The following is a 17,238-nucleotide window of genomic DNA, read 5'->3' as shown; positions in this document are numbered from 1 at the left end:
TAGCACTATAGGTTCTGATATAGAACAATTTCCAAGACCTATTACTGAGTGAAAAAAAGGAAATTATAAGACAATAGGTACCATATGACATAATCTAATTATTTTTAGAAGAAAATATATACTCCTTTTAGGGTATTTATATATATAAAAGCATTAGAAAATGTCAGAAGGAAACACATCAAAATGAAATCAGTGGTTTCCTTAGGGGAGGCAACTGGGATTGGGAGAGATAAAAAAGGCATCAAGGGGGACTTTAGGTTTCTATATTTTTTTTAGTTGAGAAAGTATACAGATATGATTGTTTAAAATGTTAAATAAATAAATAAATAAATAAGATATAAGGTAAGTCATGGAGGAAAACATCCAAGGAGACATGCAACAGCTACAAGTGCAGTGAAAGGTGTTTTCTTTACATCCAAAAGGCTATTACTATCAAAGATAATTTGTCAGCAACCACAGTAAAGAATGTTGATTCAAGTATACTATTTTTATTCTTTAAAAAACACAAGTATAAACAATCATGTGTTCCAGAAGTTGGCAAAGTAAGGCCCACAATCCAAATCTACCCCACCCCTTTTTTTTTTTAATAAATTTATTTATTTAGTTAGTTAGTTTTGGCTGCGTTGGGTCTTCGTTGCTGCGCGTGGGCTTCCTCTAGTTGTGGCAAGCAGGGGCTACTCTTCGTTGCGGTGCGTGGGCTTCTTATTCCGGTGGCTTCTCTTGTTGCGGAGCATGGGCTCTAGGCGCGCAGGCTTCAGTAGTTATGGCTCGTGGGCTCTAGGGCACAGGCTCAGTAGTTGTGGCACACACGCTTAGCTGATCTTCCCGGACCGGGGCTCAAACCCGTGTTCCCTGCATTGGCAGGTGGATTCTTAAGCACTGCCCCACCAGGGAAGCCCTAGCCCACCACTTATTTTTGTAAATAAAGTTTTATTGGAACACAGGTATGCCCATTTGTTTATGTATTGTCTATGACTGTTCTTGTGCTACAACAGCAGAGTTGAATAGTTGGAACAGAGACCATGTGGCCCATAAGGCTAAAAAAGTATTTACTACCTGGCCCTTCAGAGAGAAAGTTAAGCCAGTTCTCCAGTTATTCCACCTTCTACCTCTGAATCATAAGTTCTTTGAGGATAGGGACTTTTGCAGCAGATGCCACACAAGGGCACTTAAGGCTTGTTGAATGAATAACTAAATGAATGAATCCCTTTCTATGGGATTTTCCTTTCCCTGAATCATGGGGCATTAAGCCATTTGGCTGGACCCTAAAATCACAGAACCTAATACCCTTCTTGAGAAATGTTTTATGCTTCTAGTTTGTAAAATATCTGTAAAATTTTGGAGAAAAAATCTTAGAAAGCACATTAGCTGTTTTTATAAATAAGTTTACCTTCACCGATGATCTGACCCCTGTTCAAATCCTTTCTTTTCTTTTTCTTAGTTCTTTTGCCTCTTCCTTTTCTTGTTCCGGCACCACTCTCTGCTAAGGCACCTTTCCACAGCTCATCTGCTGTCACTGTAAAGAAATAGGTTTTAAAAAATTTCTTCAAGCAATGATCTACGGTCTATTGATTTATTCCTGTTGAATACAAAAGGCTGGAAGAAGTCGGGTCACATATCATTACGGCAATGAAAGCAAAATTAAAACATTCTTTGCACACATCACATGGTTACATTTGGAAAGCCCAAGAGGAAGCGATTCTACTCCTTTTACAGAATATGGCCTTCCCCCACAAAAGACGACCATATTTCAATCCCTGTTACTTTCCAGTAGATTTGTTTCCCAGACATTTTAACAACTGTGTGACCGGTCTCTTCCCTGCCTTCTTGCCTCCATTATAACTATTGAGATAATCAGTAACTAGACTTCCAAAATACAGATCTCTTAGCCCAAAGTACCAACACTGCAATTTGAACCCCAAAATCTTAATAATTTGGATTGTTTGCTCTATTCTGTAAATGCCCTAAACATCTCTGTATATCCTTCAAAATGAGATGCCCAAATTCACCTTCAATTCTAATTATAGCCTAACCAATACTTGCGAAAGAATGAGTATGTAGCGGTCTGATAGTTAATACCTGCATGTGTATGTGTGTATTTCTTAAATCATCGTTGTTGCCTTTTTCTTTATATATAGACCCTGACACTGCTGAGTTATTTCCATTTGTGAATTTCTAGGGTCCCAGATCTTTTTCTATCATACATTGCAAGCAGTATTTTCCCCTTTGTACTTGTGGAATATTCAGATTCTTTACTTTTGACCACTTCTGAATTTTATTGGTATAGCTATGTCATTTATTAGATTTAAATTGTCTTCACAAGGACTTCTACCTTTCACAGTATCACCAATTGATTTTATGACCACAGATTGTTCCATTACCAATTTAATAAAGAATCAGAGCCATACAAATGTTGTACTAGCCAAAAATCTAAGATACATATATCTATATGCCTGAAATATTAAACATATTCTAGAACTCAAATGAGTATCTTCATTCTCCTCTTCTGAGCCCTTAGGCTTTAAAAATTCTACCATACCGGGGGGAAAGGGGTGGGTGGGTGGGATGAATTGGGAGATTGGGACTGACATATATACACTATATATACACTACTGATACTATGCATAAAACAGATAACTAATAAGAACCTACTGTATAGCTCAGGGAATTCTACTGAATGCTCTATGGGGACCTATATAGAAAGGAAATCCCAAAAAGAGGGGATATATATTATACATATAGCTGATTCATTTTGCTGTACAGTAGAAACTAACACAACATTGTTAATTGTGTTAAAGCAACTATACTCCAATAAAAATTTCAAAAAATAATAAAAATAAAAATGAAAGTTCTACCTGCTAGCTTCCTGAAAGGCCTTATACCTTGATCCTTTGGGTAGATAACATGAAAAGGGAAAAATGCTTTGGATTTATAATATTTTTTAATGCTTTATAGCTATATAGTACCCTGTTTTTAAAAATACAAACATTTATTACAGATGATCTGCATAACTGAAGCTCACAAAAGTAAGCTTCTACATCACATGCTGCTTTGTGTATCCCTGATCAAAGCAAAGGGTTAACTTCAAACTTTAGACTGACACTGATTCTTTTAAAAGAACCACAGGTTTGAAATAAAATTACCAACCTCAAACTAAACTCTCACTAAAGACTGATTTTCTTTCCTAATTGCTTAAAAATGATGGTATCCATAAATGCCATCAAAAACTTGAAAGTTCACAGTGAGAACACTTTTAATGGAGGCATAAGGAGGTCAATCAATTACAGTTTCTCTTAGAATGAGAATAAGCAAATCACTCATTAAGACTAAAAGGGGGCTTCCCTGGTGGCGCAATGGTTGAGAGTCCGCCTGCCGATGCAGGGGACGCGGGTTCGTGCCCTGGTCCGGGAAGATCTCACATGCCGCGGAGCGGCTGGGCCCATGAGCCATGGCCACTGAGCCTGCGCGTCCAGAGCCTGTGCTCCGCAACGGGAGAGGCCACAACAGTGAGAGGCCCGCATACCGCAAAATAAATAAATAAAATTAACTTTTCCTGATTAGTCCTATCTCCTCAACTAAAGTGCAACTGAAAACAGATTTTGAGTATATTCTTTGTGTGAATCTAAATCAGCAGGGATTTGGGCCACAATTCCATCCTGGAATTCCAGGGATTCCACAGGTCCTTTAGACCTCAGGTGCCCCAAGTGAGGGGATTAAAGTAAACTAGTACTCCCAAAAGTGTGTATAGTACAATACAACTGGTAGCATGTGAGATAATTCTAGGAGGTACATGGAGGAACATTTTTATTTTAATAGCACAGGCGTACCTTGGAGACACTGTGGGTTTGGTTCCAGACCACTGCGACGAAGCAAATATCACAATAAAGTGAGTCACACAAATTTTTTCGTTTCCCAGTGCCTATAAAAGTTATGTTTATACTATACTGCAGTCTTAAGCATGCAATAGCATTATGTCTAAAACAACAATATATATACTTTAATTTTAAAAATATTCAAAAATAAATAAATAAAAAATACTCTACTGCTAAAAACTGCTAATCTTCAGCCAGTCATAGTAGCAACATCAAAGACCACGGATCACATACCACCATATCAAATATAATAACTAAAAAGTTTGAGATATTGCAAGAATTACCAAAATATGACACAGAGACAACACACAAATGCTGTTGGAAAAAATGGTGCAGATACATTTGTTCAACACAGGGTTGCCACAAACCTCAAATATGTAAAAAACGCAATATCCACAAAGCACAATAAAGTGAAGTGCAATAAAATGAGGTATGCCTGTACCTCATATATTAATCTCTGAAGTGTTAATTCATTTAAGGAGGAAAAAGAAAAAGAAGAAAAATTAAGATACAAAAGCACCTTTCATTTTCCTGTTTCATGAAATGGGAAGTTTGTGGCCAGTCTACGTACATTTAGTGAAGAAACTATAGAATCTATACTGTTGGCCCATCAAGTTACTGGGAGAAGAAATACAGCACTGTGTCTGTAGCGCACGGGTCAAGCTGATAAGATGACCGTTGTCTCTGATTCCTGGAGATGACAAAGAGCCTGCAGGTAGATGGAATAAAACTTTGTTAGATGCTCCACACCTATGGAGAAACACTGCCAGCACCAAAAAGTAACTGTTACTAATAAAAATAAGTCACTAAAATCCTGAACTTTTAAGAATCATATTTTGAGGACAGTCTTTCTTTAAAAAATAAAACTTCTGGAGGCTGGCTCAGATGACATAGTGAGGTCTCTCTGGACCTATTAGCTTACTTTGTAAATTACTCAATTAAAAGTAAATAGAAAATACTGGCTTTTCATTTTAAATAAATTCAGATCTTCAATAATCATTCTAAATCCCATTATGTTGGACACATTTTAGTTTTTCTTGTAGCCTTCTTAACCTTCAACAAAATATCAAGTGCACATGAATTTATTCTTGTAGTTTAGAACTACAATCCTTGACATACTTTAAGAGTGTAAAAATCACTACCATCAAATTTAGAATTCTTTAATCTTTTTCAAAAGACCAAAATACTATTCACAAATAATCATGTAGTTAGCCTACAAAGGTCCAACTGTCAAAAGTAGAAAGAAATCAACTTCAGAATTCAGAAATAATCTCTTTTAATGTACTGTGGCTACAACTGAGTTTGCTCAAATTGCATTGTGCTTTTTAAACCAGCAGGTGGCAGCAGCTCATGCTAAATCACATTTGAAGTTCAATTACAGATCATCATCCACCAACGATCCATTAACAATTTTGCTCTGATCCTTTGAATGCTTATTAATTTCGGACCATGAAGTCTCCATCGCAGGAATAGCATGGAGTCCACAGAGGGGCAAGCCCAGGAAGCTCCTTTGGGTGGACTTCTTCAAAGACAGAGTCTGCCCTTGAAGGTTTCACTTCAGTGTTTTAACAGTTTTCACCATGAAGAATTTCTTCCTTCTAATTTAAATCTCTTCTATTAAACCAAACTGGTTAATTAGTGATGTGTTTCAGGGATTTTAGAAAAATTATTACTATTTCTGACCCATCTGTTGCAGCCTTTAGGAAAATACTGCAACAGGTACAAAGAATACAAAGCAAAACAAGGCAATTACTAACTCTAGGAAAAAGAAAATGTTGTAGGAGAAAGGAAACGTAATAAGAGAATACAGTTGACCCTTAAACAGCGTGAGGGTGATGGGCACTGACCCCCCCCCCCGCTAGTTAAAAATCCACGTATAACATATAGTTGGCCTTCCCTATCTGCGATTCCACATCCTTGGATTCAACCAACCTCGAATTGCATGGTACTGTAGTACTTATTTCTTGAAAAAAAATCCACATATAATTGGACCTGTGCAGTTCAAATCCGTTCTGGTCGTACAGGGTCAACTGTACTACCTAGATCAGCTGTGAAGAACATAGACATAACTGCCTATAGATTCGACCAAAATTGTGCTTACAACTATGCTCAGAAAAAGCAGGGATGGTGCCTAATTAAATCTTCAATTAGCATAACGATGTTAACAGAGAAAAGAACAAGTATATACACTATCCGTTTAGAAATATAACCAGATGGAAGTTAAAGTGTCACTGGAAGATGAGAAGGCCTAGAAAAGGGAAGTGGTTTTAAGATATACATCTTTTAGTACTCTTCGGAAGTACAATGTTTTAAGATAACAATCTTAAAGTAGGAACTACCATCCTCATTTTATAGAAGAGGAAACTGAGGGTCCAAGCGGTGTCATTAGTTCATGGTTGCACAGGCAGAAAGTGGAGGAGCCGAGAACCGTGCGGTCATTCCACCAGTCAGCACCCTTCCCACCCCTTCTGCAAACACTGTGTTTCCAGAACACATCACAGTATCCGAGACAGCTCAGGACCCAGTCCTGCCATTACTGGCTGTGTGACCTTAAGCAAGTCACTTAGCCTCTCAGAGACTCACTTCAGCATCTGTAAAATGGGAATAACAACTCCCCACAAAAACTGGGGTGAGGATTAACCAAGATAACATACTATAAACCTGACACAGCCATTACTCAATAAATCATGGCTATTATTTTTTAAAGCCTTGAATTATAACAGCTGTAATCATTAAAAATTTGAAAAGTACTCTTTAGAACTTATCCATTTCTATTACAAAGAATGTACTTCATTCCTTTACATTTTAAAAAAACTACATAAAGTACTCTTTTTTTTTTTTTTTTTTTTTTTTTTTTTTTTTTCTGTACGCGGGCCTCTCACTGCTGTGGCCTCTCCCGTTGCGGAGCACAGGCTCCGGACACACAGGCTCCGCGGCCATGGCTCGCGGGCCCAGCCGCTCCGCGGCACGTGGGATCTTCCGGGATCGGGGCACGAACCCGTGTCCCCTGCATCGGCAGGCGGACTCTCAACCACTGCGCCACCAGGGAAGCCCCCATAAAGTACTCTTAACACTAGCTCTTATAAGAAAAGGGAGTTAGATAAATAAATCTCACCATTGCTGGGAACAGTCTTCAATGCCAAAATGGAAGCTGTTGGAAAGCTGTTTAGGTAAAGCTGCCTGGACCATAAATGACCTATAAATTAAAAAAAAAATTAAGATCCATTTCTGCATGAAAAGGAATTTTTTAACACCTAAAGAATAGTATTGTCTATAGAATAAAAGAACCAAGACAAGTAAATGAGTAATTTCTGGGCTCCATGACCACTTGCCCAAGTAAATGAAATCACATCACATTGGCTCCTTCACTCTCACATCTGACCTGTTACCAAGCCCTATAGATTCTCCTCAAAAATCAATCCCCCTCTCAGCTGCACACCCTCCTACAGTCTCACTGCCCCTCTTTGTTCAGGCTCCATCCCTCAGCCACATGGTAAGGACAGTCTCCTGTTGACAGTCTCCTAACAGGTCTCCAGTCTGCCTCCAGTCTCCCTCTAATTCACCATCTGCTGTCAAGCAGGCCCTTCTCTCTCTCTCTCTTTTTTTTTTTTTTTTGCTTATTTGAAACTCCTAATTTACCCCCCTCCCCTTTTCCCTTTGGTAACAGGCAGGCCTTTCTAGAACTACAAGTCTAGTCACCGCACAGCCCTGATATATCATTCTTTGGCTCCCTACTATCTGCAGAACAAATTCAAAACTCTCAGCATCACCTACAGGGCTGCGACTTGGCCCCAACCTTCCACATCAGCCTCATCTCCACCACTCTCCTCTCCATCCCCCTCTGGTCACACCAGACTCGCAGTCAGTCTGCAACACACTCAGCTCTCGAATCCTTTAGTGTGCCTCTGACAGGTTCTCCTGGTTTGCCTGCAACACCACCTCCCGGTGAAGGCTCCCCAATCCCCACAGCACTCTGCTCCCCTCTTTCATCAGGAGCCCCTGCAGCGCCAGGCTGTAAGCGTACAGTGTACCACTTCACACAGTACAGTAAGTTCAGAACAGGCTCTGACAGCATTCACTGGACACTAATTTTTGAAAAGGGCACCAAGAAAAACCAGTGGAGAAAGAATAATCTTTCCAACAAACGATGCGGGGACAACTGAGTATCCACATGCAAAAAGAATGAAGTTGGAGCCCTACTTATACCATACTTAAAACTTAACTCAAAATGGATCAAAGACCTAAAGGTAGGAGCAAACACTATAAAACCTTTAGAGTAAAACATAAGGGTAAATAATTATGACCTTGGATTTTGCAATGGTTTCTTAGATATGACACTAAAAGTACAAGCAACAAAAACCAAAAATAGGTAAATCAGACATTATCCAAATTTAAAACTTTTGTGTTTCAAAGGACACTATCAAGGAAATGAAAAGACAACACACAGATGGGGAGAAAATTTTACAAATCATTTATCTGACAAGGGACTTGTATCTAGAAAATATAAAGAACTCTTACAATTCACTAATAAAAAGACAGCCCAGTTTAAAAATGTATATAGGGCTTCCCTGGTGGCGCAGTGGTTGAGAGTCCGCCTGCCGATTCGGGGGACACGGGTTCGTGCCCCGGTCCAGGAGGATCCCACATGCCGCGGAGCGGCTGGGCCCGTGAGCCATGGCCACTGAGCCTGCGCGTCCGGAGCCTGTGCTCCGCATTGGGAGAGGCCACAGCAGTGAGAGGCCCGCGTACCACAAAAAAAAAAAAAAAAAAAAGGATATAGATTAGAATAGACATTTCCCCAAAGAACATATAGAAATGGACAAGAAGCACAAAAAAAGACGTTCATTAGTCATCAGGGAAATGCAGATCAAAACCACAAATTGGTACCACTTCACACCCACTAGGGTGACTACAGTCAAAAAGACAGAAAATAACAAGTGTTGACAAGGATGTGGAGAAATAAAAATCCTCATGCTGGTGGGAATGTAAAAAGGTGCAGCTACTTTAGACAACAGTCTAGCAGTTCCTCAAAAAGTGAAACATGGAGTCGCCATTTGATCCAGCAATTCCACTCCAAGGTGTATACACATGAGAAATAAAAATATGTGTACATACAAAAACATTGCACACAAATATTTACAGCCACATAAGGCATAATAGCCAAAAGGTACAAACAACCCAAATGCTCAATAGATAAACAAAATGTGGTATATACACACAACAGAATATTATTCAGCCATAAAAGGGAATTAAGTACTGATTTATGCTACAACATGGACAAATCTGGAAAACATTATGCTAAGTGAAAGAAGCCAGTCACAAAAGATCACATATTACTTGATTCCATTTATATGAAATATCTAGAACATGCAAACTATAGAGAAAAAAGTAGATTAGTGGTTGCCCAGGGCTGGGGGCAATGGGGGTCTGGGGGGATGCTAGCTAAAAGAGTACAGGGTTTCTTTCTGGGGTGATGAAAATGTTCTAAAATTGACTGTGGTGATGGTTGCACAGCTCTGTGAATACACTAAAAACCACTGAACTGTATACTTTAAGAAGATGAATCCTGTGGTATGTAAATTACATCCCAATAAAGCCACTACCAAAAAAAGTTTATACACTAGAAAAAGAAAAAAAAAAAGAAGGAAAGAAAGAAAGAGGCTCCGGAGCCAGGTGGTGTGGGTGCAAAAACCTGACATCCTCCCCGTCTAACCTTGAACAAGTTTCTCAACCTCTGTGTGTCTTAATTCCCTCATCTGTAAAATGGGAATAATAAAGGCATCTATCTCATAAAGGCATTGTGAAGATGAAGCAAGGAAAAAAGCATAAAGAGTTTAAGACAGTCCCTGCTACACATAAGAGCTCATGAAAGAAAGCTACACGTGGTAAGTGCTATTTGATCGGGGCTTTGGAAAAGGAGGAGGTGGTCACAACATAAACAAAAGTAAAAAATGCTCAGGTCAGATTTTCCTACAGACGATTGCAGGTCAAGTTTCCCAACAAAATGAATTACTAAAAAGAACTTTTCGATTTTTACAGATCTTTGGATTTCGGAATTACGAGTGCTGGATTGTGGGTTTACAATAAAATAGAGAGAATAGAGATCAAATTAATTACGAAGTGGTTCCTAGAGATAAACATCAAGCTGGAGGATAGCAGATTGCCTTTCCTCGGGCTGCAAACAACCAACTAGGGGTGGGGGAGGACAATAAGAGCAAAAACTATTGACATTCCAAACATCCTTCTTTTTAAGAAAGGGCACTGATCAGCCCGGAATCTAAAATAACTGACACTAATCCTATCCGACCCAAGCTGGAGGACAGCCTATTTCCCTTTCGAGCTTCGCTAGCCGCCATCCACCTCGAACCCCACATCAACATCACCAAATGAACCTGTGAATCACGCCCGCGGGGAAGGCGATGCTTGCCTGCCACTACCCTGCCCCTTTTAACCGAGCATGCACGAGCGGCCTGATGAACTGGAAGAGACTTTGGACCGCGTCCAGTCCACCCTCACTTTACAGACCCGGGCCCTGCGACCCAGAGAGAATGCGGACGCGCGAAAGGTCACACAGCAGGTTCCAGCGGGACAAGAGCCGCGCGTGAGAGGCCGGGCCCGCGGCCTCTCGCTTCTTTCCACCCGGGTGTCTGCAGGCCCCGGGCGAACCCCCACTCCCGCCCCGCTCAGAGACCCTGCTCCCAGCGTCCTGGCTCTCACCCGCCGACGCGCCACACAGCACAGGTAGAATTCCCGCAGCGCGCACCGTCGCCGCCATGGTGGAGACCCATGCGCGCTTCCGTCCGGGCAGCCTTCCCACCGCCTGCCGCGACTGCTCCCCGTCCAACGGCCGCGGACCTCGGCCCGAGACTGAATTTCCGATGCCAGGGGGCTGCGCCGCAGCGCAGGCCCGAGTGAGGGGTTGTCGGGACGGGAAGCAAAGTGGGATGAGTCCGGCGCAGCCTCGGACAGCCCCCGCGGGGGACCTCGCGTTAGGACCCAGGGGCGGGGCTTGGGCTGGCTGCCGGTGTGGGCAGGGCTGGCTCATGGTGTTCTCTCCAGGGACCCGGCGGCACCGTCGGGATCTACAGGGCGGCGGGACCGCGAGCCGGTGACATCCTCCTCCCTCGGAACGGAGCTGATGCTGCGGACTCTTCCCAACCAGAAGTGCGAGGTACAGACGAGCACGGAGAGGGTCTCAGTGAAGGTCCGAGGGGGGAATAAATAGGAAAATAAAAAAGCTATTCATACCCAACTCCAGCAAAGCTCTGGATAGTTGTTTTGGGAGAAGCATTGCGGGCAATGAAGACAAATCCATATCCAGTGTCTGTTCCAGTCAGAACAAATTGCTGCTCCTTCCATGATAGAACTGGCCCGATGTAATCAATCTGCAACCAGATAGGTGGCTAATCCTCGGGAAGTAGTGTCATATTGGAGGACCAGTGCTGGTCTCTGCTGTTGGAATATTGGGCACTAAGCAGTGGCTGGAGCCCGATTGGCCCTGGTGAGTGGAAGTCCATGTTGCTGAGCCCAAACGTAACCTCCATCCCTAGTGCTTTGTTCTCGAGTCCATTTCTGTGGAAGGAGGCTGACTGACATTCACAGGTTGGTGATTCTGTCCACCTCATTAAAATCCTCCTCTGTGGAGATCACCCTTTGGTAAGCATTCATGTGGAACATAATTATCTTAACATTCTGTGCCAAATTAGAGAAATCTGTCGACACACCTCTCCCCAGACTCCTTGTCAGACCTCCTTGAATTTTCTAATCATACTCCTTTCAAGTACCTGACCATCCAGCCAAGCCATTAGCCACAGCGCATGAAAAAGTATAGCTCTGTGCTTCTGATCAGGCAAAATGAACAGTGAGGTGCACTGCTCAAAGTTCTGCCCACTGAGAGGATTTCCCTTCATCGCTGTCCCGCAGAGCCTTCCCAAAGTGAGATGTGCAGCTGTGTCCTTTTAGGTGATGCTTGCATACCATGCAGAACCCAAGAGTTTTCCTCTTCAGGCAACTGGTCAGAGGGAGGTTACCGTGAAGCTGTAGGTAGGGGTTGGAGAGAGAAGATAATGTCGCAAGAGTAGAGGCCATGGTCATGAGGAAATCATACAATTTCTTGTGCCTTCAGGATCTGCTTGAGCCCAGCTTCATATATACCACTTCCATTTGATGATGGCGTGCTGCTGTGTGCCCAGCTTTATGGCTTGGTGGGTCAGATGGCACCCAGTTCATGATGGACAGCTCAGGTCACAAGGGAACTTGCTGGCCCATGGCCAAGCAGTCAAGTTCTGGTTGGCTTGTTTTTTCAAACTTTTCATTTTGAAATAATTACAGACTTATAAGGAGCTGCAAAAATAGGACAGAAAGGTCCCATGCACCCCTCACCCACTTTTTCCCAGTTGTGACGTCTTATACAGTCATCTCTCAGTATCCACAGAAGATTGGCTCCAGGACCTTCCACGGATACCAAAATCCACGGGTGATCAGGTCCCATAGTTGGCCCTCTGAATTCGTAGTGTTGCATCCATGGATTTAACCAATCGCATATCATGTAGTACAGCAGTATTTATGGAAAAAAAGATTGCATATAAGCGGACTCATGCAGTCCAAACCCATGCTGTTCAAGGGTCAACTGTATAACTATAATACAGTATCAAAACCATTGTACACATTGATACAACGCACAGAGTTCATTTGGATTTTATCAGTTTACATGCATTCTTGGGGGTGGTGTGTAGTTCTATACAATTTTTATCACGTGTAGATTTCTATAACCACCACAATCACGATACAGAACCATCATCACAAAGATCCCTTGTGCTTTCTCTTTAGAGTCACATTCTCCCTCTTCTGTCTTCCCCAACCATCCCTAACCCTTGGCAACCACTAGTATGTTCTCCATATCTAAAATGCTGTCATTTTGAGAATGTTATATAAATGGAATTAGAGAGATTGGCTTTTTTCACTCAGCATAATACCGTTGATGTCCATCCAAGTTGTTGAATGCATCAATAGTTTCTTCCTTTTGTTCCACCATTCATCATTGTAGGATATGTAGTTTTTCTCCAATTTTTGGCTGTTCGAAACAAAGCTGCTGTGAATGTTCATGTGCATTTTTTGACATTTAAAAAATTTCAAATTATGCTAAAATATACGTAACATAAAATTTACCATCTTAACTATTTTTAAGTGTGCAGTTCAGAGCACTGAGTCCATTCACATTGTTGTGCAACCATCACTACCATCCATCTCCAGAACTCTTTCCATCTTGCAAAACACAAACTCCCCATTCCTTTCTCTCTCCAGTCTCTGGCAACCACCATTCTATTTTCTGTCTCTATGAATTTGATTAACTATCTCCTATAAGTAGAATCATACAGTGTTTGTCCTTTTGTGATTGGCTTATTTCACTTAACATAATGTCCTCAAGGTTCATCCTTGTGTAGCATGTGTCAGAATTTCCTTCCTTTTTTTTTTTTTTTTTTTTTTTGCGGTATGCGGGCCTCTCACTGTTGTGGCCTCCCCCGTTGCGGAGCACAGGCTCCGGATGCGCAGGCCCAGCGGCCATGGCTCACGGGCCCAGCCGCTCCGCGGCATATGGGATCCTCCCAGACCGGGGCACGAACCCGTATCCCCTGCATCGGCAGGCGGACTCTTAACCACTGCGCCACCAGGGAGGCCCTTTCCTTCCTTTTTAAAGGCTGAATAATATTCCATTGTATGTATATACTGTATTTTGTTTATCTATCCATCTGCCAATGGACAGTTGGGTTGCTTCTACCTTTTTGCTATTGTGAATAAGACTGCTATGAACATGGGGTACAAATAGATTTTCAGGTCCCTGCTTTCAATACTTAGAGGTATATAACCATCATGTACATATTTTTGTATGGGCATAAGCTTTCATTTCTCTGGCATGAATGCCAAGCAGTGAGATTGCATGGTAAAGGTATGTTTTGTTTTTTAAGAATGGCCAAACTCTTTTTCATAGTGGCCATACCATTTTATATTTCCACCAGCAATGTGTGAGAGATCTAGTTCCTCTGATCCTCACTAGCTTTTAGAATTGTCACTTAAAAAACACTTTTTTAAGCTGTTCTAATAGCTGTGTAGTGATAAATCATCATGGTTTTAATTTACATTTCCCTAATAGGTAATGATGTTTGAATGTTTTTTCACGTGCTTGTTTGCCATCTGTATGTCCTCTTTGGTGAAATGTTTGCTCACTCTCTAGTTGGATTGTTTGGTTTCTTTTACTATTGAGTTTTGAGAGTTCTTTGTATATTCCAGATGGGAGTACATTTTGAAATAAGTTGTCTGCAAATATTTTCTCCCAGCCTGTAGCCTGTCTTTTCATCCTGTTAATAGGGTCTTTCACCAAGCAAAAGGTTTCAGTTTTGATGAAGTCCAGTTTATCAGTTTTTTTCTTTTATGGATCATGTATGGAAATATTTTTGATTTTTGTATATTGATCTGATTATATCCAGAAACTTTGCTGAATTCATTTATTCCAATAGGTTCTTAGTGTATTTCTTAGGATTTTCTACATATCAGATCATGTCATCTGTGAAAAGAGAGAGTTTACACTGTCAGCCTGCTAATTAACATCTTATTATGTTATATTCTGTTACTCTCTCCCTCTCACATTTCTGTTCACTACTGCAGCATCCTGAACCCTGCCACACTCCTGCCCCTAACAGAAGGAGAACCTCATGATTGTCTTACCTTAGTTAGGAAACTTTCTGTGCCTTGCTCAGATTTACTAGACTCCAATTAAGCATTCTGAACTAATATTTTTTGTTGATGAAGCATATCTCAAATATGAAACCAAAGGTTATCAAGAAGGATATGGTGTCACTAATGTAAGTTCTCTTTAGAATGTAGTCCTCTACCTGAGTTACAATCAGCCCAGATGGCAGAACTTATTGCACTTACTATATACAGTTAGTCGACTGGCCAAAGACCAGAGGGTAAGCATATACACAGATAGGAGATATGCTTGAGATCAGAACATGACTTTGAGATACTTTGAAACAAAGAAGGTTTCCTAACCTCTCCTAAAATCCCCATCAAAAATGGACAACAAGAACTTATGGATTCACTCCTGTTTCCTAGAGAGGTGGCTATTATAAGGGCTGAGGCTTCTACAAAAGAGATAATATGGAAGTGGAAGGAAATGCACTAGCAGATCATTAGGCCAGACAAGCAGCTTGACCAGGGTGAGGTTCCTAACTAAACCCTCAAAGGATAAATCTCTGGAGGAATTCAGAGAGGCCACTATAGAATATCAATGTTTAGCCCCTGATTCTGAAAAAGAAGAATGTTTAAAAATGTAACCTTCACTCAGATCATCACTGGTGCTCCCAAGATGGCCACTTGGTGTGCCAGATGATTTCAGATGATAGCTAAATTTTTCCATGAAACTACACATCATGATACAAATTGGTTACAATCTTAAATTAACATTGGTAAATAAATTTTAAAAAGAAAACTTTTTAACAGGTTATTTTTAGGTCACGTGTCACCTATAATCATAATCTTGACAAAACTAAAGGTGGGACATGGCCTGGAACCAAAGCCTCCAAGATCCTTGGACACCTTCAGATGGATTTTATCCAGCTCCTACCCTTCATGAAATGGGAATGTGTTTTAGTTTTTAATATGTCTATTTTTATGATGGACTGAAGCATTTAGTTGCTATGAAAAGCTATAGTCCTTACTAAAAGCTGCTTGATTTTGTGTATCCAACCTATCACATCCCATTTTTTATATCAGGTGATCAAAGCACGCACTTTACAGGAATCAATGACATCCTTAACTTAAAATTAGCAAAAATCTCAGAAACCCTTTAGCTCCCTGGCCAAGGGTACTCCCAGAAGCCCTTATGGCCATATGGTTCACTCCCTTGGGGATACATCAGTTATCTAAGAACTGAACCCATTTATTTAGAGATTCCACTTCCAATACTAGACTCTACCCTGCTGCATGCAGACATGGCAAAATATTACAAGGGATTCATGTACTCTACCCAGTCCTATCATCAGCAGGTTAAGGACATCTTCCCACAGCATCTTCCTAAATAGCCTCTTTGTGATCTTCAACCATGAGATTTTTGTCTGAGACATCAGAGAAAAATTGTTCTTGAACCTTATTGGGTACTGTTAACAAATACAGCAGTGAAACTCCAGGGGGTCAATTCTTCAATACATATTTTACAACTAAAGAAGAATTTCCGAAATGACACAACTGGAAGCCTATTCCAGTAGAGGACTTCAAACTGAGGATTCTCCCAGATGCTCTACAAGCAGCTGGTCTTCAGAAGTATACAGCTGACCAAAGACCTTTGGAATAAACAGATGACTTCAGATGACAGATAGCTTCTGCCCAAGATGTCAGACCAAGACCTGTGTCAAAGCCCCGTTTTGTCTAACGCAATACTGTATCAACTATACTTCAAAAAAAGTCTTGGGGCTTCCCTGGTGGCGCAGTGGTTGAGAGTCCGCCTCCCGATGCAGGGGACACGGGTTCGTGCCCCGGTCCAGGAAGATCCCACATGCCGCGGAGCGACTGGGCCCGTGAGCCATGGCCGCTGAGCCTGCGTGTCCGGAGCCTGTGCTCTGCAACAGGAGAGGCCACGTCAGTGAGAGGCCCACGTATCACAAAAAAAACAAAACAAAACAAAAAAAGTCTTGTTTTGTTTTTCATCTGCTTGCTTATAGTTATTCTTCTCATTTCTATTGATTCCTGGTTGTCATCCACCCGTAATGACCCGTTTTCTCTTTCTCTTCCCTCTTCATTATAACTGTTAGGTCAGAGCGTACTCATTCTTTTTTTTAAGTCTTTTATTGAATTTGTTACAATATTGCTTCTGTTTTATGTTTTGGTTTTTTGGCATGTGGGATCTTAGCTTCCCAACCAGGGATTGAACCCGCACCCCCTGCACTGGAAGGCAAAGTCCTAACCACTGGACCGCCAGGGAAGTCCCCAGAGCATACTCATTCTAATGCCATTCTTAGATTATCCTAAATAGTAGCCACTACTCTAAATCTCACCAACTGCTGGATATGCCATCCATTGGCAGACCATCATGATAAATATATATGAACGGTTCTGGTCTCACCAAATGAGACTAGAGAGAATTAAAGCCAGTGGTTTTTCCATTAGCACCTACAGGGACAAATGACCTTAAACAAATCAACCTGTGACTTTGCTAGTGTCCCACTCTCCCAGAAAAAGAGCCAATTATCACAATCTGTTGATCAGAATCCAGGTAATTCTGAATTTGAATTCAACAACCTTCATTAGGGTAGTAGGCCAGTTACTTATCAGCTGGAAGACAGTAAAGGGATCCAAATATATAGCAGAGCTA

The 17,238-nt window shown here is 41.4% G+C and overlaps 1 protein-coding gene across 1 annotated transcript in view; it reads right to left on the bottom strand.

Moving 5' to 3' along the window:
- MRPS5 (mitochondrial ribosomal protein S5) overlaps window positions 1-10,796 on the bottom strand; it is a 31,732-nt gene extending 20,936 nt beyond the window's left edge. Inside the window, exons 1-4 of the mRNA XM_060117205.1 lie at window positions 10,590-10,796; window positions 6,988-7,068; window positions 4,444-4,581; window positions 1,391-1,516 (exon numbers count right to left, since the gene is read on the bottom strand). Of these exons, the coding sequence (XP_059973188.1) occupies window positions 1,391-1,516; window positions 4,444-4,581; window positions 6,988-7,068; window positions 10,590-10,647 (403 nt within the window). The 5' untranslated portion in view covers window positions 10,648-10,796. The remainder of the gene's footprint in view (window positions 1-1,390; window positions 1,517-4,443; window positions 4,582-6,987; window positions 7,069-10,589) is intronic.
- Between the last annotated feature and the right edge of the window lie 6,442 nt (window positions 10,797-17,238).

Source organism: Mesoplodon densirostris, chromosome 14 (assembly GCF_025265405.1).
Source record: "Mesoplodon densirostris isolate mMesDen1 chromosome 14, mMesDen1 primary haplotype, whole genome shotgun sequence".
Classification (NCBI taxonomy): Eukaryota; Metazoa; Chordata; class Mammalia; order Artiodactyla; family Ziphiidae; genus Mesoplodon; species Mesoplodon densirostris.
Note: the sequence above shows the minus strand (reverse complement) of the source record. Positions and strands in the feature narration are given on the sequence as shown.